We start from the raw sequence: 24854 nt of genomic DNA, 5'->3' as shown, positions 1-24854 counted from the left end.
CGGGGGGCTCGGGCCCAGGCTGGCCGGTGGCCGGGGCTGGCCGCAGTGCGGCGCAGGCGGCGGCAGTTCCCGGCAGGGCCCAGGGCTGGCGCGGCCATGCGGAGCCGTGAGGCTGGGGCTTGGCGCTGCCACCGGCCTCCAGCCCCATGGCACCGTGCCGGGGGGCCGCCTGCCAGCCCCCCACTGCCGCCCGCCGGCCCCCCAGTGCCGCCGGGCAGCGCAGCCAGGGCAGAGCGGTGGTGCCGGCGGTGGCAGGCAGGAGGAGTGGGATGCCGGGGGGGGGAGGCACCCTGCTGCCGGCTCTCGGGGTCCCGGTGCTCGCCCCGGAGATGCCGGGGGGAGCAGGGCTGGGGGGTCCCGCTGGAGGCAGCTGGGCTCTGCCCCCCCGGCTGTGACCGCGTTTGAACTGGGCTGGGGGGGGGGGTACTGGGAGGGTGATGCTGCAGGGACACCTGGTCCCCTGTCCCCCCCAAGGATGGGTGTCCCCTGTCCCCCCCCAGGGACAGGCATCCCCTGTCCCGTGTCCCCTCCCCAAGGACAGGAATCCCCCCCCAAGGACGGGTGTCCCCTGTCCCGTGTCCCCCCCCCCACCAAGGACAGGAATCCCCTGTGTCCCCCCCAAGGACGGGTGTCCCCTGTCCCGTGTCCCCCCCCAAAGACAGGCGTCCCCTGTCCCCCGGGGGGGGTCTGTTCTGTCCCCCCCCCCCTTTGTCCCTTGTCCCGCTGACTGCCAGCACGGGCTGAGCTGGCTCTCAGGCCCGATGCCATGGTGATGGGCTCTGCTGCCAGGGCTGTGCCGGGCCAGGGCCAGGGGGGCTGTGCCGTACTGGGGGGGGACTGGGAGGGGCTGTGCTGTGGGGGGGCTGTGCTGTACTGGGGGGGGTCTGTGGGTCTGTGCTGTGGGGGGGCTGTGCTGTACTGGGGGGCACGGGGGGCTGTGCTGTACTGGGGGGGGTCTGGGGGTCTGTGCTGGTGGGGGGGCTGTGCCGTACTGGGGGTCCCGGGGGTCTGTGCTGGGGGGGGCTGTGCTGTACTGGGGGGCACGGGGGGCTGTGCTGTACTGGGGGTGCTGCGCTGTACTGGGGGTCCCAGGGGGCTGTGCCGGTGGGGGGGCTGTGCCATACTGGGGGGGGTCTGGCGGGGTCTGTGCTGGTGTGGAGGCTGTGCTGTACTGGGGGTCCCAGGGGGCTGTGCTGGTGGGGGGCTGTGCTGTACTGGGGGGCACAGGGGGCTGTGCTGGTGGGGGGGCTGTGCTGTACTGGGGGGCACGGGGGGCTGTGCTGGTGGGCGGGGCTGTGCTGTACTGGGGGGTCTGCACTGATGCGGGGGGGGCCTGTGTTGTACTGGGGGACTGTGTTGTACTGGGTGGGGACTGGGGGGAGTCTGTGCTGATGGGGGGGCCTCACTGGGGGGGCTGTGCTGTACTGGGGGGGGCTGTGCTGATGGGGGGGCTGTGTAGATGGGGGGGTCTGTGCTGTGGGAGGGGGTCTGTACTGTACTGGGGGGTCTGTGCTGTACTGGGGGGGGATTGGGGGAGGTCTGTGCTGGGGGGGGTCTGTGCTGGGAGGGTCTGTGCTGTACTGGGGGGGATTGGGGGGAGTCTGTGCTCTGGAGGGGGTCTGTGCTGGGGGGGGTCTGTGCTGGGAGGGTCTGTGCTGTACTGGGGGGATTGGGGGGGGTCTGTGCTCTGGAGTGGGTCTGTGCTGGGGGGGTCTGTGCTGTACTGGGGGGGGATTGGGGGAGGTCTGTGCTGGGGGGGTCTGTGCTGGGGGAGTCTGTGCTCTGGGGGAGTCTGTGCTCTGGGGGGGTCTGTGCTGTACTGGGGGGGAGTGGGGGAGTCTGTGCTGGAGGGGTCTGTGCTCTGGGGGGGGTCTGTACCGGGGGGCTCTGTGCTGTACCGGGGGGGGTCTGTGCTCTGGGGGGGGGTCTGTGCTGTACCGGGGGGGGTCTATGCTGTACCGGGGGGCTCTGTGCTGTACCGGGGGGTCCGCGCTGATGGGGGGGCTGCGCCGGTGCCCAGCCGGTGCGGGGGGGGGGGGGTGTCGGTGCGGGGGGGCGGTGCCGCAGCGGCGGGGGGGCTGCGGCGGGGGGGCGGGGCGGGGCGGGGCGGGGCCGGCCCGGGGCTGCGGGACCGGGCGGGAGCGGGCGGGAGGGGAGCGGCGAGCGGCCATGGAGGCGTCCCGCTCCATCCACCACGAAATCATCTCCCTGAAAGGTACCGGGGGCACGGCCGCCCGCGGGCGAGGGGCGAGGGGCGAGGGGCGAGGGGCGAGGGGCTCCGGTCGCCGCCGCATCCCCGAGGGGCTCCGGCCCCATCCCCGGGGGGCTTCATCCCCATCCCCATCCCCATCCCCGGGGGGCTCCATCGCCCTCCTCAAGGGGCTCCATCCCCAGGGGTCTCCAGCCGCATCCCCGGGGGGCTCCAGCCGCATCCCCAGGGGGCTCCGGCCCCATCCCCGGGGGGCTTCATCCCCATCCCCGGGAGGCTCTGGCTGCAACCCCGGGGGTCTCCAACCCCATCCCCATCCCTGGGGGTCTTCAGCCGCATCCCCAGGGGGCTCCATCCCCAGGGGAGCTCCAACCCCAGGGGAGCTGCAACCCCATCCCCATCCCTGGGGTCTCCAGACGCATCCCCGGGGGTCTCCAACCCCATCCCCATCCCCGGGGGGCTCCATCGCCCTCCTCGGGGGGCTCCAGCCGCATCCCCAGGGGTCTCTGGCTGCATCCCTCCTGCGCCGGTGTTGGCTTGGCCGTGCTGGCAGCAGCCTGCAGCCCGCTGCCTGCTGTGCAGGCAGGAGGAGTGGAGGTCACCCATCTCAGCAGGGCTGGGGGCTGCCCCGGCATCACTCAGCCCCTGCCAGGCACCGCTGGGCTGGGGGGGATGTGCCGGGGAGCCGTGCCGTGCCGGGGAGCCGTGTCGTGCCGTGCTGCAGAGCCGGGGCGCTGGGGCGTGAGTAACGGGCGCCCGCGGATGCTGGTCATGGGGACGCTGGCCGCCACCGGCCTGCGTGTGACCGCAGCGGGCAGGCAGCCACCGCAGGGCCCGTTACCCTGACGAGCTGCAGGGGCTGGGGCCGGGCTGGCGCGGACCCCGGCGAGGGTCGGGGTGCAGCCGGGCAGGGGCTCGCTCTGGGGTGGCCGGCAGCCCTGGCGGTGCCGTGGCGGTGCCGTGGGCCCAGGCGGGGGGATCCCAGCTGTGCCCCCTCCTGCAGAGCCTGGGCTGCCAGTGGCGCTGATTTATGGTGAGAACAGGCACGGCCAGAGGACCCCCACTGGCCCCGGCCTCATTAATAACCCAGCCCTGGCCCTGGCCCACGGTGCCCCCCGGCCCCCCCGGCTCTGACCGCGGTGCCCTCCGCAAACAGCCGTGCCTTTGTTCCTGCCTCGGCACGGGGAGCCCTCCAGCCCCACCAGCGCCAGCCCCGATGGACCCCGGCACCGGCACCGGCACGGGGAGGGGAGCGACGGGCCCGTGGCCAGGAGCTGCTGCCTGCAGGGCCCTGCCTCCACTGCTGCCCGCCTGCCTGCCTGCCCCGGGATCTGGGGGTCTGCAGCCCGCCAGGCTGCCCAAGGTCTCTGTGGGGCAAAGCCGCTGGTGTGGGGTGGGCCCCCAGGCCGTGGGTCAGAGGGGTGCGGGGTGGGGGGCACAGGGGTGCCGGCAGCCGGTGCCCCCCTGGACCCCCTGGGGTGCGATGCTGGGGCCTTGGTGGGCCGCACGCCGGCGCCGGGAGGACGCGGTAGGGCGGAGGTGCGAGCTGCGGGCCGGTACCGGCTGCAGCGAGGCTGGCAGCACCGGGATGGCTGAGCTGGCGCTGAGCAGGGCTTGGGGAGAGCAGAGCGGTGCCTGGCCCCCGAGGTGCACCCGATGCCCCCCGAGGTGCACCCGGTGCTCCCCAGACAGGGACTGGGGGGTGCGGGGAGGGTGCCGGCACCGTGCCCGGCGTCCCTGGCGGACGGGTGGCGTGGGGGGAACGGCTGGACGCCGGAGCCGGCTGCACTGTCACATCGCGTTGGATCACTGCGGCGGGCGCTGACTCGGCATTTCCCGGTGGGTGATGGGACGGCGCGGCCATGACCCGGCGGCGGGGCCTGGGGGTGCGGCGGGGTGCGGGGCGCGATGTCCTGGGGGGGCCGCGCTCGTGGGAGGGTGCCCCGGCTGTGCCCACGCTCGTGCCCACGCTTGTGCCCCTGCGTCGTCCCTGCACCCACCGACACGGGGATGCTGCAGGGGCCTGGCTGGGGGCCGCGGGGCGGGGGGATGCTGCTGGGGGCCGCCTGGGGCAGGGGGCGGCTGCGTGGGGAGGGGGACACGGGTCCCTCCACCCGCAGGGAGCCGGGTCGTGGCTGCGGCAAGGTGCGGGGAGCACCGTGCTGGCTGCACCGGCCCCGCGCCACGGCCTCAGTGTCTGTCCCGGCTGCCCCCCCCAGCTGCCCCCCCCAGCTGCCCCCCCCAGCTGTCCCACCCCCCCAGCCCCCCCACTGTCCCCCCACCGTGGCCAGCGTGGGCGCAGGGGCCCCCGGTCCCTGCTCCCCCTGGGGAGCCCCAGCCCCGCTCCCGAGGGGGGACCGGTTGGTGCAGGCGCCCGAGGAACTGCGTCCCCACAGGCGCTGTCTGACTGTCTGTCTGTCTGTCTGTCTGTCTGTCTGTCCTGGGTCGGATGGCGTGTCCCCTGCTCTCCGGGCCCCCCCCAGGGCTGCGGGGTGGGGAGCGCGCTGGGGTCTGGGGTGACTCGGGGCATCATGGCTCCTGTCGCCATCCCTGCCTGGCGCGGGGGTCCCGGCAGGCGGCCCTGGGCCGGCGTTGGTGAGCTTGGGCCTCCCCGCATATTGGGATGTCCCCCTCGCTGTCCCCCTCGCTGTCCCCATCATTCCCTAACCTGCCGGGGTTGCTGGGGTGCCGTGTGCCGGGGGGCACCGCAGAGGTGTTGGTGCTGGGGAGCCGTGGGCACCGCGCTCCTGCCCCGGTGCCCCCCCTGCTCCCGGACCCTTGGCTCCTGCGCCGGGCTGTTCCGGGGGTGCCCCGTGGTGGAGGCCCTGGGGGGACGGGGATGGGGGCTCTGTTCCCCCCCCCCGAATCAGAGGGACGGGGAAGTTGTGCAAGTCCCGGTGCGGGTCCCCTCCCGGCGGTGCCGGCGCGGCTTACATCACCCGTTCCTGCGGTTTTGGGGCACACGGGGCCCGGCAACTCCGAGGCGGGTGCCCCACCAGCGTGAACATGGCTGGGGGCTGCGTGGCCCCCTGTGCCCATGCCGGGGTCCCTGCTGCCTGCTGCCTTGCAGGTAAATCTCAGCACACCCCATTGCCGCTACGCTCCCGGAAGCGCTGTCAGCAGGGAAGGGGGTGCCAGGGATGGCACCCAAGGCCGCAGCATCCCCCAGGCCCCCCGTCCTCCCACCGCTGCCGGGGGGTCCCTCCTGCACCGGGCGCTGCGGTGGTCGGAGCGTCCCCGTGCCCCGGCGCTGGGCTGGGGGGGCCGCAGCAGCCCTGGCTGGAGGGGGCCGAGCGCGGTGGTGGTGTCCAGGGCCATGGAGCCAGGATCCCCCCGGTGTGGGGGAGCCCCCAGTCGCTTTGCTGCGGGCCCTCTCCAACCCGGGGCTCCCTGGGGGCTGCCACACGGGGACGGGCGAGCCCCGGGCACCCCAGGCACCCCAGGCCGTCCCAGAGTCCATCCTGCTCTTGGCACTGCCGCCGGCATGTGACGGTAGGAGGAAATGATCCGGCTGCCCGTGGGCCGGCTGCTGGCACCCACCCACAGCGCCATGGGACCTGGGTGCGCCCGCGGGGCAGGGAGCCCTGGGTGCCGGGAGCCCTGGGTGCCGGGAGCAGGGCCTCTCCCCACGGCAGCGCTCGGGCTCCCCAGCCAGCGTGGCCATGGCCATGCCGGGGTCTTGGCGGTGGTGGTCCGTGGGTGGCAAGCAGTTGCCGTGGGAGTGGCCACGGGTGGCAGCTGCCTCGTCCCCACCTGCCAGCCCCGGGGACGAGCGGCCGGGGGCGGGGGGGGGGAGGGCGGACAGGCAAAGCTGTGCCAGCGCCGGGGCTGTCGCGCCATGGCCCCACCGCCTGCAGCGGGACCCCCGGCACGTGGGGGCTGCGGGGATGTGGGGTCCCCCGGGGGCTGCGGGGTCCCGCGGGGGGTGCAGCCCACCCGGCCCAGCCTCCCCCCACCCCTGCACAAACAGGGGCAGGAACGGAGCAAACATTGACGTTGGCAGGATGCGGCCGCTGGAGCCCTGCCTGCAGCCCTGCCTGCAGCCCTGCCTGCGGCCCTGCCTGCCTGCAGCCCGGCGATGCAGCCGGGATGCTCCGGGGGTGCGGGGGGGGGTCCGCGGGGGCCACGTCCCCGGGCTGAGGGTCCCGTCCCGGGGCTGAGGGTCCCCCCCCCGGCCCCGGGCGGCGGCGGGGCGGTGCGGGGGGGGGCGGTGCCGGGGCCCGGGGCGGGACCGGCGGGGTTCCCAGGCGGGAACCGGCCGGGTGGGTCGGGGCGGGCGGAGCGGGGCCGGCCCCGTGTGTCCCCCCCCCGCCCCGGGGCGACGGCGGGGCCGGGGAGGGGCCGTGAGTCAGGGCTGGGCCGAGCGGCGGGGCCCCGGCCCCACGGCCCCCACGGCCCCCCCGGCCCGGGGGTGGAGCTGCCGCCAGTCTGCCCGCTGCAGGCAGCCAGCGCCGGGCTGTGCCGGGCCATACCAGAGCGTGCCGAGCCGTGCCAGACCGTGCCGAGCCGTGCCAGACCGTACCGAGCCGTGCCGGGCCGTACCGAGCCGTGCCGGGCCGTACCGGGCCATAACCGAGCAGAGCGGAGGCGTGCCGTGCCGTGCCGTGCCGCGCCGTGCCCAGCCACGCCATGGTGGCCGGGATGCTGATGCCGCTGGAGCGGCTGCGCGCCATCCTGGAGCTGCTGTTCCGCGAAGGCGTGCTGGTGGCCGAGAAGGACCCCCGGCCGCGACGCGCCCACCCGCAGCTGCCCGGCGTCCCCAACGTGGAGGTGCTGCGGGCCATGGCCTCCCTGCGCTCCCGCGGCCTGGTGCGGGAGACCTTCGCCTGGCGCCACTTCTACTGGTACCTGACGGACGAGGGCATCGCCTACCTGCGCCGGTACCTGCGCCTGCCGCCCGAGATCGTCCCGCTCTCCCTGCAGCGCACCCGCCGCCCCGCCGCCCCCGTCCGTCGCCCCGTCGATGCCGCCCGCCGCCCCGCCGACGCGGCCGACGCCGGCCCTGGCAGGGCACGTCCCGCCGGCAGTGACCGGTTCTACCGCAGGAAGGAGGAGGGCGAGCGGCACGTGGAGCCCGTCGCCGTCACCGCCGCCGCGGGGGGAGTGTCCCAGCCGCCCCCCCAGCCCAGCCCGGCCCCAGGTATCAACCAGCACCCACGGGCGGGGGGACCCGCGGCCGGGCAGGATGGGGGTCTGTCGGCCCTCGCCTCCCCAGCTGCTCTCGTGGGTGGGGGTGCGTGGGGGCACCTTTACCCTGTGGTCCCCGGGGGGGCTCTGCAGCCCCTGCGAGCCCGTGGCACTGGGCCAATGCCACGTCCCCCCCTCCCCAGCCCCGGTGCCCTCCCTGCCCGGCCAAGGTCAGGGGCAGGGGGCACCCGCAGCCCCTGCGCTGCCGGGGGGCTCGGGGTGCTGGGGGGGCTCGGGGACCTGCCGGTACCCCTGCCCCTGGGCTGGGCACGGGGAGGGCATGCAGAGCGGGGGCCGGGGTGGTCCCTGGGGGGCCACGGTGGTCCTGGGGGGCCGCAGTGGTCCCCGGGGCCGGGTTTGCCGGGGTGCAGCGGGGCGGCTCCCCGGGATGCCCGAGGGGTGGCTGGGCAGGGGGGCTGTGGGGGACCCTCGCTGCTGCCGGGGTCTCGCTGCTGCTGGCCCCCCCGGGCTCCCTGTGGCGGGCAGGGGGCTGCGGCGTGGGGGGGGGCTGCGGCGTGGGGGGCTGCAGCGTGGGGGGGCTGCGGCGTGGGGTGGGCTGTGCCGTGGGGGGGCTGTGCCGTGGGGTGGGCATGCCGTGGGGGGCTGTACCGTGGGGGGCTGTGCCGTGGGGGGGCTGTGCCGTGGGGTGGGCATGCCGTGGGGGGCTGTGCCGTGGGGGGGCTGCGCCCCAAGGTCCCCGCTGTGCACAGGGTGGGTCCGGACGGACGGATGGACGGATGGACAGCGGCAGCTGGGGCGGGCATGGCTGTTGGTGGGGAGGGGGCTGCCTGCGGCCGGGGGCTGCGGGGGGGGGGTGTCCCCTCCCCTGCCCACCCCCTCCTCCCCTCCCCGTCGCGGACACGCGATCCCGACACACGATCGGCGGCAGCTGGGTCCGGCGGGGGCTGGGGGAGGGGGGGGGCGTCCGTGCCCCCCCCGGGCGGGGCAGCTGCCGCCGGCGCCCCGAGGCCGCGGTGAGGGCCCCCCCCCCGCCGTGACTCAGCCCCGCAGCCCCTGGGCAGCCGCCGCGGCCGCTCCAAGTTTCCAGCACGGCGGCGCCGAGCCCGCTCCCTGCCAGCGCCGTGAGTCACCGGGCCGGCGGCGGGGGGGGCCCGGCCCACGGGCCCCGCTGCACCCCTGGGCTGCGCGGTCCTGCGTGGGCCGGCCCTGCTGCAGCATCCCCCTCCCGCTCGCCCCGTCCCCTGCGCCGCGCATCCCTCTGCTCGCCCCCAGCTCTGCCCCGCTTGCCCCCTCCCACAGCCCCCCCCCCACGTCCCCGGGACGCCGTGCACCCCCGCCCCGCGTCCCCGCGTCCCGGGTGGGGGGGTCCCCCCGAGCTCTGCCCCGGGGGTCGCACCCCGCGCTGGGCTCCGGGAGCGCGGGGCCGGGGGCTGCGGCGCGGGGGGGACCGGCCGTGGGGCCCCTGCCCGGCCACGCGTGGGGGGGGGGGGGCCCGTGGGGCGCGGCCGCGGAGCCCCCGCCGCTCCCGGGACCCGGCCGCGCCGCCGCTCCGGGGGATCCGGGTCCGGGTTTTCCCTCCGCTCCGGGGAGCCGCTGCGGGAAAACCAGGCCTGGATCGGGGGCTGGCGGGACAGGGTCCCGCCTGCGGCGGGGGGCTGCAGGGGTCCCTGCGGGGCGGAGCGGGCCCCGCAGCCCCCCCCAGCCCCCCAGCCCGACCCCCGGCCCGGCGGGGCACCTTCCCCCGCCCCCGGGTCCCGTTTGCAGCCCTTAGTGCCGGGGTAATTAACTCCCCGAGGTGGAGGCCGGGTTAACCCCCCCTTCGCCGGGGGGCCCGGGGGTCCCGGGGTGCCGCGGCCGCCCCGTCCCGCCCCCCGCCCGTGTCATGTTCTAACTCGGGCTCGGTGACGGGCCCCGGTTATTTATATCGGTGCCCGCTCCCTGCCCGCCCCCCCCCGCCCCCGCCGCCACCGGGGGAGCCGCTCTGCGCCTTCTCTCCGCGCTGCCCGCGCCCTGCCTGCACCCTGCCTGCACCCTGCCTGCCCATGAAGGTCGTGCCGGGTAGGTGAGACCCGCCGGGACGGGGCGGGGGGGGGATTGGCGCCGCCGGGACGGGGCGTCCCGGGATATAAAAAGCCGGGATGTGAGTGATGGGGGCGAGCGGACCGGGGGCGGGGGGGGGACACACGGGAGACGGGGGGGGGGGGGCGATCCTGCCGGTAGAGCGGGCGTCTCCCCGCCGCGGACCGGGAGGGGTTAAGGCGGAGCGGGAGCTGCCCCGGGGGGGCGGGCGCTGGCGCGTCCCTGCCCCGTCGAGCCGAGCCGAGCCGAGCCGTGCCGAGCCGAGCCGTGTCCCCATGGAGGACACCGGTTCCCTCTTCCCTTCGCTGGTGGCGGTGGGACACGCAGCATCCCTCGCCCTGGTCTGGTACTGGCGGCGGCGCGCCGAACCGGGGGATGCAGGTGAGTTCGGCTCGGCTCGGCTCGGCTCGGCTCGGCTCGGCCCCTCGCCCCGCCCATCCCTGCTGGGGAGGGGGGGGGAAGAGGAGGAGGAGGAGGAGGAGGAGGAGGGGGGGAGGGACCGGCTGCCCCGATGGTTGGGGGGGGCTTTTAGGGGGGACCCGCCTGGCGTGGGGGATGCGGACCATCCTGGTACCCACGGTGACTCAGCGCCACCCCCCCACCCTGACACTATTAGGAGTGGGGGTCCCAGCAGCAGCCCCCTCGACGCACCCACGCCGGGGAGGGCTGCTGCCCAAGCCCCCCCCCAGCATCCCCAGCCCCCTTCCCCATCATTTTTGGGTGTCCGACAGCCGAAATCTCCCTGCCTGGGGGGGGAGCAGCAGGTGTTTTCCCGAGGCGTGAAGGCGTCAAATATTTTTGGGGACAGGGATCTGGTGACAGGAGGGACGGTGGGGGACGGAGAGGGACACCGCCGAGCGCTGGCTCGCCTGGCCGGCTGCCGGCGGGAGCGTCGGTGCGGATGCCGGCATTGGCAGGGATGCGTGTCCTTGCGGGAAAGACGGGCAGGGCTGGCTGGCGTTCGGGCAGCTGCCGATGCGGGCAGGGGATTTTGTGGGTTTGTGGAGCCCCACGCCATTGTCTTCACCTCGGTGCCGGCGGCTGCCGCCCATGGGCAGCGTCCCCCCCCCAAAACTCGGGGCGAGCGATGGCAGAGGGGCAAAGCTGCCTGCTGCAGGGGTGCAGGCAGGGGCTGCCCGCGGTGCGGCATGCTTGTGCCGCAGAAGGGCTGGGCTGGCTGCGGCCGGGCCAGTTGGGACTGCGGTTGGAGCGCGGCTGTGGCCGAGTGCCGGGGATCCCCACACAGCCCGCTTGGAGCTTGCCGCCGGCCCCGCGTCCTGGGGTCCCACCAGACCCCTCGCGCCCAGAGCCAGGGTGGCCGCGGCCACGTGCATCCCTCCCGCCAGGGCCACATCCGTGTCCGCCGCGACGCTGGCGGCCGTGGGGCGAGCCGCTGTGGTCCCGGCCCCCCCCCCAGCGCTTTCCAGGGCGTTGGCTGCGGTTTCCGTCGATCTGTGCGCGGCATTGGGAGCTGTCACGCTGCCTGCTTCGTGCTGCCTGCTTCGTGCTGCCTGCTCCAGGACGGCCCCGGCCCCCTCCACCATGGCAGCCAAGCTCGGGAAACCGCAGCCGCACGCTCCCGCTTGCCGCGGTGAGCTGCGCCGGTGGGAGATGCTGCAGCCGCCCCGGCAGCGAGAGGCCTGGCCTGCCTGTGCCGCTGCCTGCAGCCAGCCTGGCTGCCAGATAAGGCGGGCAGGGCACCTTGACAGGAGCCCCGGGCTGCTCCCCGCTGGGGGGGCCGCTGTCCCTGGCGCCTGCCCAGGGCTGTCCGAAGGGCACCCCCAAGGTCACACCTGCCCCGGCCCATCATCCCCGCTGCGCCGTGCCGCGCCGTGCCGCGCCGTGCCATGATCCCCCCGAGTCCCGGGGGGCTCCGGCAGCCCTGCCCGCGCTCAGCCCTGCCCGGTTCTGTGCCTCCCCGGTCCCTCCCGGGCTCGGAGGGGTTTTCCACCCGTGGTCCCCATGCCGCGGCGTGGCGGTGCAGTGGGTGGCCAGCGGCCGGGGACGTGGGGCGGTGAGAGGGGTTTATTTTTGAGCATCGCTCCTGGAATACGCGGGGGGCGAGGGGACTGCCTCGGTGCCCGCGCGGGGCTGCCCGGCGCTGCACCTGGCTGCTCTCGGTTGCAGTTTCGGCACAGTGTCGGGCGGGCGTTTACCCTGGGCACCGTGGCCCAGCTGGTGCTCGTGTCCGGTTTCTCCATCCTCATCCCTGGCCGGGCCTGCAGCTGCACCTGGCCGTGGGGGGGGTCCATCCCTGCCCTGCAGCCCGGGGTCCCCGGGAGGGTGCTCCAGGACAGCATGGGGTGCTGCCGCGGGCGCGGTGCCCCCGCTCCCCGTGCCCCAAGCAGGGACGCCCGTCCCCAGGCGAGGCCAGACCCCCCCGGCGCGGCCCCCCCCGGTGCTGTGGGGCCAGGATGGAGCAGGAACCCTGAACGGTGCTGGGTTCGGGGCTGCAGATGGGTTGTGGGGGGAGATCCGGGGTGTGTGGCACGGTGGCTGCAGCAGAGCGCAGTGGGTTGGCGGCGGCAGAGCCGGCCGGTTTCGGTGGCAGCAGCGCGAGCTGTTTTGGCAGCAGGATGCCGGCTGTTTGTTTGGGCCCCACTCTGGTTTCCAAGGCTGCCAGAATCTGGCCAGAGACGTGGCGGCGGCAGCGGTGGGCGGGGGAGGCCCCCAGAGGTTTGGGAACCCCCCGTCCACTGCCCCCCCCCGTCCGCTCCACTCAGCTTTTCCACCGCGCTGGTGGTTCCGGCTGTGCCAGGCCGGGGGCCGGGGGGGTCGGATGCTGCTGCCGGCTGCAGCCTGGCCGGTGACTCACCGGCTTCGCGGGAAACAGCCGGGCTGTGGCTTGGGGCCGCGGCTGGCAGCAGCCGGGCCCCCCGGCACGGCCCCACGCCGGCATGGCGCAGCTCTTCCCGGCGCTGCCCCACGCCCTCCATGTTCTGCCTGCATTCGAGGGGCTCCCCCTCGGGCCACGCTGCCTGGTGGCTGGGGGCCAGCCATGGCAAACGTGGCTTGGCCATGGCAAATGCTGTGGGAGCGGCACGCACATCCCAAGGGAAACGTGTCCGGGTTCCAGGCAGCGTTTCCTGCTCGCCAGGCGCTAATCGCCCCGTCCCAGCCCTCTCCGTTCCCCCCCAGCTCCTTATCTCCGCAGCACAGATGGGACGCTGCGCCGTGGGGCAGAGCCGTGGGATGGCACCGTGCCGTGCCGCGCCGTGCCCAGCCCCCACGCCTGGGCACTCGCCGCCGGCCTGGCGTGTCCCGTCTGGGTTGCGCCACCGCTGGGTTTTGACACGAGACCCCCCCGCACCCCGGGGGGCGCAGGCTGGTGGGGATGTGCTGAGCTCCGGTACCTCCCCGGCACCCAGGGTGCTGCCAGGGGCTGCGGCAGACCCCAAACCGCCTGGGCTTCTCCCTGCCGGGGGATCCCATGCCATGCCCACGCCCGTGCCCCGTGGTCCATGCCTGTGCCCACGCCTGTGCCCATGCCTGTGCCCCGAGCCCCCGCTCTGCTCCCGCTTGGCCTGGCTGGCAGCCACGCTCTGCCCACGCTGCTCCGGCACAGAGGGGGTTCCAGCGGAGCGCCCCGGGCGTGGGCTCCATCCCTGGCCGGGAGCGGGGCCGGGAGCAGGAAGAGCTGGGCCTGGCAGAGGCCGTGGGCTGTCTGAGTCACCGGCCGCAGCACGGCTCCCCTCCAGATGCGGCCAAACGCCGAGCGGAGCGGTGGGAGCCGGAGCCAGGGCCCTGCCGGGACGGAGCCATGCTGTTCGAGCTCTGCTGCTGCTGCTGCTGCTGCTGCGGGCGAGGAGGCAGGTGTCCCACGCGTGCCGGGGCCCCGGCATGGGGTGCCCCCGCGGTGGCATCCCCGGGACCCCCGTCCCCATGGGAGGCTCTTTCCCGGCACGGCTCTGCTTGCCCATGGTGCTTGCCCTGTGTGTGCCGGGGGGGCTGCAGCCGGACACCCCGGGCGGCACCGGGGCCGGGGATCTGTCGGACGCGGCACGGGGTGCCAGCTGCTGCGCGAGTGCCGGTGCAGGGAGTCCCGACAGCTCCCTGGGGGGGGTCAGTGCCGCGGGGATCCACTGGAGAAACGCGCTGCGGGCTCCCCTCTGCACGGGGGCCCTGCGGGAGCCTCCCGCCGTGGCTGCCCCGCTCCCCACTGCGGCCTCGCCGGGTCTGCGGCACCCACGGGCCCGAGGCAGGGGGATGACGCCGGGCAGGGATGGGTGCTGGGGCAGGCAGCCGGGGCAGAGCCTGCTCCCCTCCCGCCCCGGGAGCTCTGTGTGCGGGGAGGGCGTCGGGACGCGGGTGCTGGAGATGTCGGGGAGCCCCGCGGCTGCAGTGACGGGGGGCTCCCGTGGGCTGCGCGAGGCTGGGGAAGGCGCGGGGGCAGCGGCCCCCGGCTCGCAGGAGCGGGGTGCTGGGGGGCCCAGCGCTGCCTGCAGCGGCGGGAGGGAGGGGGCTGGTGCCCCTGCCTTGCCCGGGCAGGGGGGTGCATGGGGGGGCAGGGGTGTGGGGTGCAGGGAGTGCAGCTGGGAGCAGGGCCGGGGGGGCCGGGGGGGGCTGGGTACAGTGGGGGGAAAGGCGCTGGGTGCAGGGGAGGGGGTGCAGAAGGGAGGGGGTGCAGAGGGGAAGGGGAGGGGGTGCAGGGGAAGGGGTGCAGAGGGGAGGGGTGCAGAGGGGAGGGGTGCAGTGGTGTAGGAGAAGGGGTGCAGGAGAAGGGGTGCAGAGGGGAGGGGGTGCAGAGGGGAAGGGGAGGGGTTGCAGGGGTGCAGAGGGAAGGGGTGCATAGGGGAAGGGGTGCAGAAGGGAGGGGTGCAGAGGGGAAGGGGTGCAGGGGAGGGGTTGCAGGGGTGCAGAGAGGAGGGGTTTCAGGGGTGGAGGGGAAGGGGTGCAAAGGGGAAGGGGTGCAGGGAAAGGGGTGCAGGGGTGCAGGGGAAGGGGTGCAGAGGGGAAGGGGTGCAGGGGAAGGGGTGCAGGGGTGCTGGGGAAGGGGTGCAGAGGGGAAGGGGTGCAGGGGTGCAGGGGAGGGAGTGCAGGGGTGCAGAGGGGAAGGGGTGCAGGGGAAGGGTTGCAGGGGTGCTGGGGAAGGGGTGCAGAGGGGAAGGGGTGCAGGGGTGCAGGGGAGGGAGTGCAGGGGTGCAGAGGGGAAGGGGTGCAGGGGAAGGGGTGCAGGGGTGCTGGGGAAGGGGTGCAGAGGGGAAGGGGTGCAGGGGTGCAGGGGAGGGAGTGCAGGGGTGCAGAGGGGAAGGGGTGCAGGGGAGGGAGTGCAGGGGTGCAGAGGGGAAGGGGTGCAGGGGAAGGGGTGCAGGGGAAGGAGGGCCGGGCGCTGGCTGCGTGGGGCGCAGGGTCCCCAGCGCCGGGGTCCCCGGAGCGGGAGGAGAGTTGGTCCCGCCGCGGGGGGTGCGGGGTCCCGGGGGTCCCGGGGGTGCCGGGGTGCGGGGTGCCGGGGTGCGGGGGCAGACGCGTCCGCGGCGGCCGGCGGGGCGGGGGCCGCCCGGGGGCGGGACGGGGCGGCGGCGGCGGCGGGGGCGGGACCGGCTCGGGCCCCGTTTCCCGTCCCGTCCCGTCCCGTCCCGTCCCGTCGGTGCCGCCGGGCGCGGAGCGAGCATGGCGGGCAGCGCCGCCGGGGCCTGGCTGAGCGGCGGCTCCGAGCCCGAGCGGCGGCGGTACCTGAGCGCCCGGCTCTGCTGCGCCGGTGCGTGGGGAGCGGCACCGGGAGCGGGGCGGCACCGGGAGCGGGGCGGGGGGGAGCCGGCACCGGGGGCGCTGCGCCGGGGGGGCCCGGGCCGGGAGTCGCTGCCGGGACGGGGGGGGGGGGTGGGGAACCGGGGCCGCTGCGGGACGAGGGGGACCCCGGGGACGGGCGGGAGCCCCGGGACGGGGGGGGGCGGGGGAGGTGGGGGGGCGGGGCCTGGCCTGAGAGCCCCGCCCCCGGCAGCCGGGCTGAGCTGAGCTGAGCTGAGCCGAGCCTGGCTGAGCCGAGCCTGGCTGAGCTGAGCCGAGCCCGGCTGAGCCGAGCTGAGCTGAGCTGAGCTGAGCCGAGCCGAGCCGAGCCGAGCCCGGCTGAGCTGAGCTGAGCCGAGCCGAGCTGAGCTGAGCCGAGCCGAGCCGAGCCCAGCTGAGCCGAGCCGAGCCCAGCTGAGCTGAGCTGAGCCGAGCCGAGCCGAGCCCAGCTGAGTCGAGTTGAGCTGAGCCCAGCTGAGCCGAGCCAAGCCCAGCTGAGCCGAGTTGAGCTGAGCTGAGCAAAGCTTAAGCCGGAGCTGGGGGGTCGGGGGGGGGACGGGGCCGCGGCCGCGTGTGCCCGTGCGCTGCGGGGGGGCTGCGTGCGTGCGTGCAGGCGCGTGTGCCAGGACGCGTGTGCCAGTGCACGCCTGCCTGTGCCCCTGTGTGCATCCCCCACGCGTGTGCCTGTCCACGTGTGCCGGGGCCTGCGTGTCGTGCGCATGTGTTTGTGCCCCTGCACACGTGTGTGCACCCTGTGTGTGTGCCCGTCCGTGTGCATGCCGGTGGCCGAGTGTGTGCCAGGCGTGTGCCGGCCCACGGGTACTTGCACGTGTGCGCGGGGGGGGGGTGCGTGCTGGCACGCCTCTGCGTGTGTCTGTGCACGCGTGGCTGCCCATGCCCCCTCCACACACCGATGGGGGGGTCCTGCACCTCGCTGGGCTGCGGTGACCCTCGGCGCGCCGGCGGACCCCTGCGCAGACACCCCGGCCCCCATCGGCGCCCCGCTGCGGTGCCCGGGGCCGGGCTGGCCCTGCCAGCGCTGTCCTGCCGGTGTGAGGCCGCCCCACCTGTGTCACCGCAAGGTGACCCAGGCGGTGGCACCGAGACCCCAGTGCCGGGTGTTCGCGGCCCTCGGTGCCCTGCCAGCATCCCTGCACGCGGCCGTGGCTTCCCTGTCGGGAGGGAGGCTCCCGGTGGGACCGGCTCGGGGTCCCCCCCACCCCCGGGTGCAGCCGGGTTCCTCCCGGGCCGCCGGCGGGAAGCGCCCACGGCGTTTCGCGGCGCTTTCGTTGCCTCCACGCTCCAGACCTCGTCTTCCCGGTTGGGGCGCGTCGCATCAGCTCGGCGGGGCGCGGAGCTCCTTCCCGCCAGCTGCCTGTGCCAAGTGCGCAGGCGGCGGCGGGTGCAGGGCTGCGGGGCTGGCAGGGGCCTCCCGCCCTCGGCCGTGCCGGTAATCCCCCTGCGGCATTGGGTGCTGGCAGCCGTCTGGTGGCAGCGCCCGTTTCCTGCCCGCAGGCAGCTGGTGCAGGCAGGGGAGCTGCCCGTCGCGGTGCACGGGGGGAGCCTGGCGCTGGTGCAGGGGCAGGGGGGTCTGGTTGCAGCAGGGAGCAGGGGCGAGGGGTGCTTGGGTGCAGTGGGGAGAGAGGCGCTGGGTGCTGGGGGGCATGGGTGCGGCGGGGGAGAGGGTGCCAGGGTGCAGAGGGGAAGAAGCTGGACGGCGTGTGCCGGTGCTCGGCGGGGTCCCTGGGTGCTCCCGCGGAGCCCCTCGCTGTCCCGTTGCCCACAGAGGCTGGTGCCGACCCCGCTGCGCTGGCGAGCTCTGGGGGCTGGAGGTTTGGGGGGGCAGCCTGCGGTCCTGCCGCTGGGACAGGCGCCGAGGGTAGTCGGCCCCAGTGGGTGCCGCAGCCCCTGCCTGCTCCCGGCCGGTGGGGAGATGCCGTGGGAGGGAGCCGGGCCAGCCCGGCTGGGTGCCGGCACCCGCGGGGCCTCAGAGCCGAAGGCTGAGGCAGCTCCTGCCCGTCCGGCCTGGCCGGGCTGGCAGCTGCCTGCGCTGGGAGCCCTGCCTGTCCCAGGGGCTGCGCCCGGGCTTCCGCCTGCTCAGATCTTCAAAGCGCCCGCGCCGCCGCGTCCCCTCCCACGCTGCCCGCCGGCCTGCCCGTGGGCCCCCGGTGCCTCCTGCCAGCGGCGGCGGGGAGAGGAGCCCATGTCCCTGCGCTGAGCACGGTGGCTGTCCCCAGGACGCCGACCGGGATCCGGCAACCGCGGCGGCTCGGCTCTGCCAGGAGCTGAGGCAGTGCCGGGGACACCAGTGGGGCCTGTGCAAGGCTGCGGGGCTGTCACCGGCTGGGGGCCGTGGGTGCCGGGGCTGTGGGGGGGCCGCTGGTGGCCGCTGCCTGACCGAGCACGGGCTGGGGGGGGTCCACCCCGGTGCCTCACCCTGGGAAGCGCTGGCCGTGCCAGGGTGTGCTGGAGCTGGCGATGCCTCCTGCCTCCTGTCCGGCCCTCGCCGGCAGCCTGCGCCGCTCGGGTCTTGCCGTTCTGCCGCCGTGCAGTGCCTGGGCTGCCGGTGTCGTGCTGGATGGGGCCACGGCGGGAGCGATGCCGGCGGCTGCTGCGGTGCCCATCAAGGCCACAGCCCTGTAGGTTCACCACTGCAGCAGGGAGAGCTCTCGGCCGTGCCGTCCGGATCCCTCTAGAGCCAGCACCGGTGCGGCACGTCCGTCTGCGCAGATGGAAGTGGAGCAGCTCAGCCAGCAGTGTGTCAGCGCGGTGCCAGCCCCGGCCCTGCCGTGCCAGCGCCCAGGCACAGGTGGAGGAGCACAAGGGAGCGCGAGGCGCCACCGGCTTGGCACGGTGCCGCCCGGCGTCGCCGCCCCGGGAGCGCTGTCGCCCCGGCCCCTCTCCTGCCCCGCGTTGCCCCGTCGGCAACGCCATCGCCCCTTGTCCTGGTGCTGGTGCCCATGTGCCGGCCACGGTGCGGTGAGCTGTAGCTCCGGTACGTCCCTGCCCTCTGACGTGCACGGGCGTCAGCGGGGCTCCTGCCGCCACAGCTCCGCGTGCCAGATGTGCTCTGCACCAGATGTGCTCTCGGCAGAACATGTGCGTGTGGAGCCCGTGGCTGCCCGCGTTCCTCGGCGGCCGCCCTGGCCCTGCCCCAGCGGGCAGCGGGCCGGCAGAGTGGCGCTGCCTGTGCCGGGCTGCCTCCTTCCCGGCAGCGGGCAGCCTCTGCCCGCAGCCCGGCCCCTGCCAGGCCTGCCTGTCCGCAGCCCCCCCTGCCCCACGCTGCCCTCCGGCTGCTTGGGGGGATCCCGGACCCGGGGCTGTGCTCCTCGTGCTGCATGGCTTCCTCTGCCGGCGCCGTCCCTGGCAAAGGCACGCGAGGGTGAGGAGGGATCTCCTGCAAACCCAGGAGGGGCTGTGGCGTCAGACCCCCCTGTCTGGAGCAGGACCCCCTCTGCCCCAGGCTCACCACGCATCCCAAACCCTGCCGACCCCTGTGCCACCCGGCTCTGCAGCCCTGTGCCCCGGCTCCCACAGCCCAGCCGCTCGCTGCCAGCGTGGCCGAGGCCGGGCAGGGCTGAGCCCCCGGCAGCCCCCGCTGCCGGCAGAGGTGGGTGCTGGCGGGCGCTCCCCATGGCGCCGCTCGCCGCGCCGGAGCCTCGGGCAGGGCGCGCCGATCGGGCTGTGAGTCATGGCGGGACGATGCGCCGGCCCCCGCGTCCCTTGGACTCCATGCAAGGGTCAGGCTTCGCCTGTCGGCGTCGGCACTGGCACTGCGTGTGCAGAGCGAGGGCACTGGCCTCTGTGCGGGGCCGGGCCTGGCTGGTGGCGCTCGGGGTGCCTGCGGCTGCACTTTCCCCTGCTGCCTGCACCCCTGTGATGGATGACGTGGGTGCCGCGGGTGCCACAGGCAGGGCTGCTGGCCCCGTGCCACCCTGGGGTCCCCATGCCACCCCGAGGTCCCCGTGCCATCCCAAAGTCCCCGTGCCACCCCGGGGTCCCTGGGCCACCCTGAGGTCCCTGAGCAGTGGGGTGCGGATGGCAGGGAGCAGAGCGGCCGTGGGCTCCCGCCCCGGCTGGCGGTGTCACCAGGCAGCGTGACGCGCACCGGGAGATGCTCCGTGGTGCACCCCTGGGGAGGGGGATTCCTCCCGGCATCCCATGCCAGCGCTGCCTGTGCCCCCGTCCCATGTGAGCGCCCCATGGATGCCCGTGGGGCACAGGGGTGGGGGTCTTGGCACTGGGGGCTCGGCTGCGCCCGGGGTGTGGGGTGCTCTCCCGGGGTGCTCGTCCGGGAGCAGGCCCGCTGGCGGGCGGCGTGGGTCCGGCCGTGCCAGAGGCGGCACAGGAGCGCCTGGAATGCATCGCCGGCAGCGCCGGCTGGGGCGGAGGAGCCTGGCCTGGCTCCCGGAGGCGGCGTGGGTGTGGGGACGGCATCTCGCAGCCCGGGGGGTCCGCGGGTCTCAGCCCCCGGCCTGGGGTCCTGCAGCTGCGGGGATCGGGAGCCCGAACCCCCTGGGCGGGGCACTGGGGCTTTGAGCCCCCCCGTGCATGGGACCTGGGACCAGGGCTTGCGAACCCGGGGGTCCTGAGCGCCCAGGTTGTGGGGACCCGGGGTCCTACGGCTCCGGGGCGTGGGGCTGGGGGGTCTTGAGGACCCTGGACTCAGGAACCGAGTGGTGCCAAGACCCCTGGGGACAGGGCCTGGGGGCTCTTGGAGGTCCCAGCTGGGGGCTCGGGGACTGGGGGGGCTGCGGTCCCTGAGCATGGGGATGGGGGTGTCCCAAGAACCCTGAGCACTGGGATGGGGTGTCCTGAGCTTGTGATCCCGGGGGTCCTGAGCCTCCTGGGCTTGGAAACCTGGGGGTCCTGAGGCCCCGGGGTGTAGGGACCAGGGGTCCTGCAGCCCCGGGGTGTGGGGCTGGGGGTCCCAAACCCCCTGGGCTTGGAAACCTGGGGGTCCTGAGGCCCCGGGGTGTAGGGACCAGGGGTCCTGCAGCCCCAGGGCATGGGGCTGGGGGTCCCAAAGCCGCCAGGTTTGCAGAGCTGGGGGTCCCGAGGCCCCAGGGCGTGGGGCCGGGGGTGCCGGCTCCCCCGGGGGTGCTGCAGGGTCCCCCTGGGCGGGTGCGTGGGATCCCCGCCCCATCCCCGTTGCCCCGGGCGGCTCCCGGGGAGGGAAGGGTTAAGCAGAGCCGTGGGCTCGGAGAGGTTTCCTGTGGGCAGGATCCGTGCCCGGGCGTGGGGAGGGAGGGAGGGGAACCCCAGTCTCCTCCCTGGGGCCGCCCCACACCTCAGCGGGAGGAGGCTTCGGCAGGGACCGGGCTGGCAGCGCTGGCAGAGCGGGAGGCGAGCCGAGCTGCATCGGTGCTCAGCCTCAGCGCGGGCAGCGGCGGCCACCATGTCCCGGCAGCGGCTGCACAGCCAAGAGGAGGGTCTGTCTCTGGCGCAGAGGACGGGCTCGGAGGACAACCTCTACCTGGCCGTGCTGAGGGCCTCCGAGGGCAAGAAAGGTAGCGGGATCCTGCGGCAGTGGGGACGGCGTGGGGCGTGGTGGCTGCCCTCCGTGGGGCTGCCCTGCCGTCGCACCCGTGTGGGCCCCGTCCTGCAGCACAGGGGGCTGGTCCCCGCACCCCGCACCAGGGCAGACCCCCGCGCTGGGGCGGTGTCCCCGGGCGGGCTATGGGGCAGACCCTCACGCTGGGGCGGTGTCCCCAGGCGGGCTATGGGGCAGACCCCCGCGCTGGGGCGGTGTCCCCGGGCGGGCTATGGGGCAGCACTGTGGGGCTGGAGCTGGTCACTGGGGCCAGGCCCAAGAGCCCCCCGCAGCCGGGCAGTGGGGGCGCGGGGTCCCCGTGTCCCACGCCGGTGCCTGTCTCCATCCATGCCGTCTCAGTGCCGGGCGCTGGCGCTGCCTGCCAGCCCTGCCTGCGGCGGGCGCGAGCACTTCCTCCCACGCCCTGCCCGTCCTGCCTGCGGCGTGGCCACGGCCCCCTCGCTCTGCCTGCGGCGGGGTGGGCGCTGCCGGCTGGGGCTCACCTGGCTGTCGAGGACTTTTTGGGTGCGGGTCCTGCCAGGGCGCGCGGTGCGGGAGCGCTCCCCCCTCGGTGTGCATGAACCCACCGGGCGAGCGTGCCCCACGCTTCCTTCCTTCCTCCCGCGCCGCTGCCGCTCCCCGGCCCTCGCTTCCCTGCCCGACGCGCCCCGGCCCCGCCGCCGAGCCGCCCGTGGGTCCCATGGGGCCGGGGTGCCTGGTGCTCCCGGCTGTGCTCACCCAGCAAAGGCGGGCGTGGGCTGGGCCGGGCGCCGGCCATGGGGCGCTGGGCGCTGCGTGGGCAGATCCCGGCACGCTCCGGTGGGGCAAGACGCGGCACGCACCACCCCGGCCCCGCCGGATCGCTGTGGAAGGGGCAGGGGGGACATTGCGGAGGGGCGGCCATGGGGCCGGTGGCATTGCCCTGTGTGCCCAGGGTGTCTGCTTCTGCCACCAAACCCTCCTTGGCGCTGGTCTGGTCTGGCCTGGCACCGGCCGTCCTGGGCTTGGCGGCAACGCTCAGGGCCTGGAGGGGAGCAGGGCGAGCTGCCCCCCATAGGGAGCGGGGATGGCAGGGTGGGTGCTCGTTAGCGGGATGCACGGGATGGGTGCTCGTTAGCGGAGGGGCTGGGGCGCGGGGCGGGGCCGCCTGGCTGCGGGCAGTGCCAGCCCGGGTGCCCAGCCCGGGTGCGTCAGCCGTCCCCATCCCCTAATGACAGGGCAGCGGGCAGGGAGTGCCCGTGACTCAGCGGCCCCGCAGCCATGCCTGCCCGCGGGGGACACCCTGCCTGCAGCGCGGGCAGCCCCGCGGGGAGTCCCGGGGCTCTGCCTGCAGCTGCCCGCGGGAGCGGACGGGATGGCCGCTGGGGCCGTCACCCTGCGACGGGGCCTTGGGGGTCCCTGCGGGTGCCCCCGGAGGAGCCGCCCCAGGGACGGGGCTGGGCAGCCCCCCAGCCTCTCCTCACCCCACAGAGCAGCGCTCGGGCAGCCGGGAGCAGCAGCCGGGTCTGCCCCGATGGCTACGGCAACGGCTGGGGCTGGGGCTGTGCCGTTGGCACCCGGGCTGTGCCGGGGCAGACAACCTGTGGGCTCAGCCCCACCCCAGACACGTCCCACTTGGGGCGAATGTGCAGCCTGGGGCTGTGTTGGTGCATCCCCACCCCGTACCCGTCCCACGCGGGCTGTGCGCACCGCGCCGGGGCCTGTGCCGGGGCAGACAGCCCGTGGGCTCAGCCCCGTCCCACTCGGGCCGCGCGCACCGCGCCGGGGCCTGTGCCGAGGCAGACAGCCCGTGGGCTCAGCCCCGTCCCACTCGGGCCGCGCGCACCGCGCTGGGGCCTGTGCCGGGGCAGACAGCCCGCGGTCTCGTCCCACTCGGGGTGAACGTGCCGTGCCTGGGGCTGCGCTGAGGCAGACTCTCCGTGGGCTCAGCCCCACCCCGGACACCCACGGCCGGGGCTGCACGGGCGGCGCTCGGGGCTGCGTGGGCGCAGGCTCCCCGTGGGCTCGGCCCCAGCCCCGTACGTGCGTTGCTTTGGGCGAAGGTGCCTGGGGCTGCGCTGGGGCGGCTCCCTGGGCTCATCCCCACCCCAGACACGTCCCACGCAGGGGGAATGCGCAGCGCCCGGGGCTGTGCTGAGGCAGACGCCCCGTGGGCTCGTCCTGATCCCGTAGACGTCTCGCTTGGGGTGAACGCGCCGCGCTTGGGGCTGCGTCGGCGCAGACTACCCGGGGGCTCGGCCCCATCCCGGGCCATGCACCCAGCGCCTGGGGTTGTGCTGGGGCGGCTCCGTGGAACCGGGGGCTCGGGGCAGGGCTGGGCCCCCCCGTTCCGCTCCAGGCATCGCGCCTTGCGGGCACGGCTCAGCGTTGCTGGGGCTGCGGTGGTGCAGGCACGCAGGGGCCGATCCACATTAACTGTTTCCTTCCCCTTGCACGCCCCGTGACTCACCGTGGCTCCCCAGAGCGGTTGGCTCATCGTTTCCTCTGCCGGCGATCCCGCCAGCTGTGCCACCGCCGGCACCCCCGCCGCGCTGGGAACCCCCCCGCCGCCCGCTCACCCTGCTTTCTCTTCTCTTGCAGATGAGCGAGACCGGGTCCAGAAGAAAACCTTCACCAAATGGGTCAACAAGCACCTCATCAAGGTACGGGCGCACGCCGCCTCCCGCAGACCCCTGGCCATCCCGGCGGAAAGTCCCGGGGTGGCTGTGCCGGCGGCAGCACCTGAGCATCCCCAGCCGGGTCCCGGCCACGCCAGCGTGGCAGAGCACCGCAGGACGTGGGCAGCGGAGGCCCCCAGCAGCGCTGTGCGGGCACAGCCTCTCCCGGCTGCCTGTGCCAGTGCTCCTGCCGCCTCGGCAGCGGGTGGGCAGCGGTCGAGGCTGCTCGGCTGCCCCTGTGGTGGGGGCTCTGCTCCGGCCTGCAGCGGGGCTGGGGGCAGTGCCGGGGCCCTCGCAGGGGCTGCCGGCCCTGCCTCCCTGCTTCCCCTGCCCAGCCGTGCCGGGGGGCTGTGCTGTCCCGTGGCCTTGCCAGGCGTCGGGCCAGGCCGGGAGCTGCCGGCCGCTCCCTCCCACGCGCGCCGGGAAGCGCCGCGCTGGCTCCGGGAGGGGATGGTGCTCTGGCCCCGGGCACAAGGGGACCTTTCGCAGGCTTTGATGCCACGGAGCCTGGCAGCTCTGCCAGGCCCGCTGCCCACAACCCCTCTGCCCCGGCAGTGCCGCGGCTTCCTTTGGGCATGGGGGTGTCCGCACCCTTCCTGCCTTCCCCGGGGGGGCCATGCCCCCCGTGCTGCCCGCACTCGGCAGCGCCTGCCCCTCACCCTCCTGTCCTGTCCCGCTCTCCTGTCTCCAGCCGTTCCTCTCTCCCCGCTCCTTCCCCGTGCCGCCCGTGCCACGCGCCCAGCCGAACCCCCCCAGGGCCCCGCCAGCGTGCCGGTGCCTGTCCCTGCCGCGTGGCGGGCAGAACCCCACGTCAGCGCCTGGCACGCACCGAGACGTCTCCCCGGCCCCTGCGCGCGGACGTGTCCCTGCATGCTGGGCACCCGGCCCTGCGGCATCGGTGCCACGGCATCAGTGCCGCCACGGGGTGCCGCTGCCTGGGGCAGGTCCCAGCCGCCCCCTGCCCACCCCGGGGCTGTCTCCTCTCTGCTGCCTCTCCTAACCTTTCTCTCTTCTCTCTGCCTCTCCCTGCGCAGCACTGGCGAGCAGAGGTAGGTCTCTCCCTCTCCGGCTGCCCCCTCCACGCTCTTTCTCTTCTCACACCAACCTTTCCCCGTACCGGGGCCTGACCCCGTGGCCGCCTGCATGGCGGGCAGGGGGTCCGACCCCCCTCGGCTGCCAGCATGGCGGGCAGCGGGTGAACCACTCTGCGGCTGCCAGCATGGTGGGCAGCGGGTGAACCACCCCATGGCTGCCGGCATGGTGGGCAGCGGGTCCCTGCACGTAGCGGAGCAATGCCGGACCTGGCCCCGCTGCCGCTCTGTGGGGCATGGGGGGAGCTACCCGTGTGTGCTGGTGGGGGGGGCACGGCATTGGGGGCACCGGGCTGTGCTTGGGGACGTGTGTGAGCACCTGCTGCGCGGGGGTGGGTGTCACTGGGCTCCTGGCCCGGCTGCCCTATTTCGGTGCCAGCTGGCGTGGGGCAGGGGGCAGGAGAGGGGGG

General features: G+C 75.3%; 1 protein-coding gene across 7 annotated transcripts in view; it reads left to right on the top strand.

Annotated features, from left to right (window-relative positions):
- The window catches only part of PLEC (plectin), a 67341-nt gene that overhangs the window by 10785 nt on the left and 31702 nt on the right, over positions 1 to 24854 (top strand). Inside the window, exons 1-2 of one of the 7 annotated variants that reach the window (XM_082317463.1) lie at positions 6761 to 7349; positions 23277 to 23338. In XM_082317463.1, coding sequence (XP_082173589.1) covers positions 6839 to 7349; positions 23277 to 23338 — 573 coding nt within the window. In that variant the 5' untranslated portion in view covers positions 6761 to 6838. Of the gene's footprint in view, positions 1 to 6760; positions 7350 to 9276; positions 9416 to 9670; positions 9818 to 12763; positions 13246 to 15002; positions 15135 to 20541; positions 20674 to 23276; positions 23339 to 24854 lie in introns of those variants that run through there. The other 6 variants (XM_082317469.1, XM_082317467.1, XM_082317464.1 and 3 more) reach the window with 6 other exon arrangements.

Source organism: Platalea leucorodia (genome assembly GCF_965183815.1).
Source record: "Platalea leucorodia genome assembly, chromosome: 1".
Taxonomy (NCBI): Eukaryota; Metazoa; Chordata; class Aves; order Pelecaniformes; family Threskiornithidae; genus Platalea; species Platalea leucorodia.
Note: the sequence above shows the minus strand (reverse complement) of the source record. Positions and strands in the feature narration are given on the sequence as shown.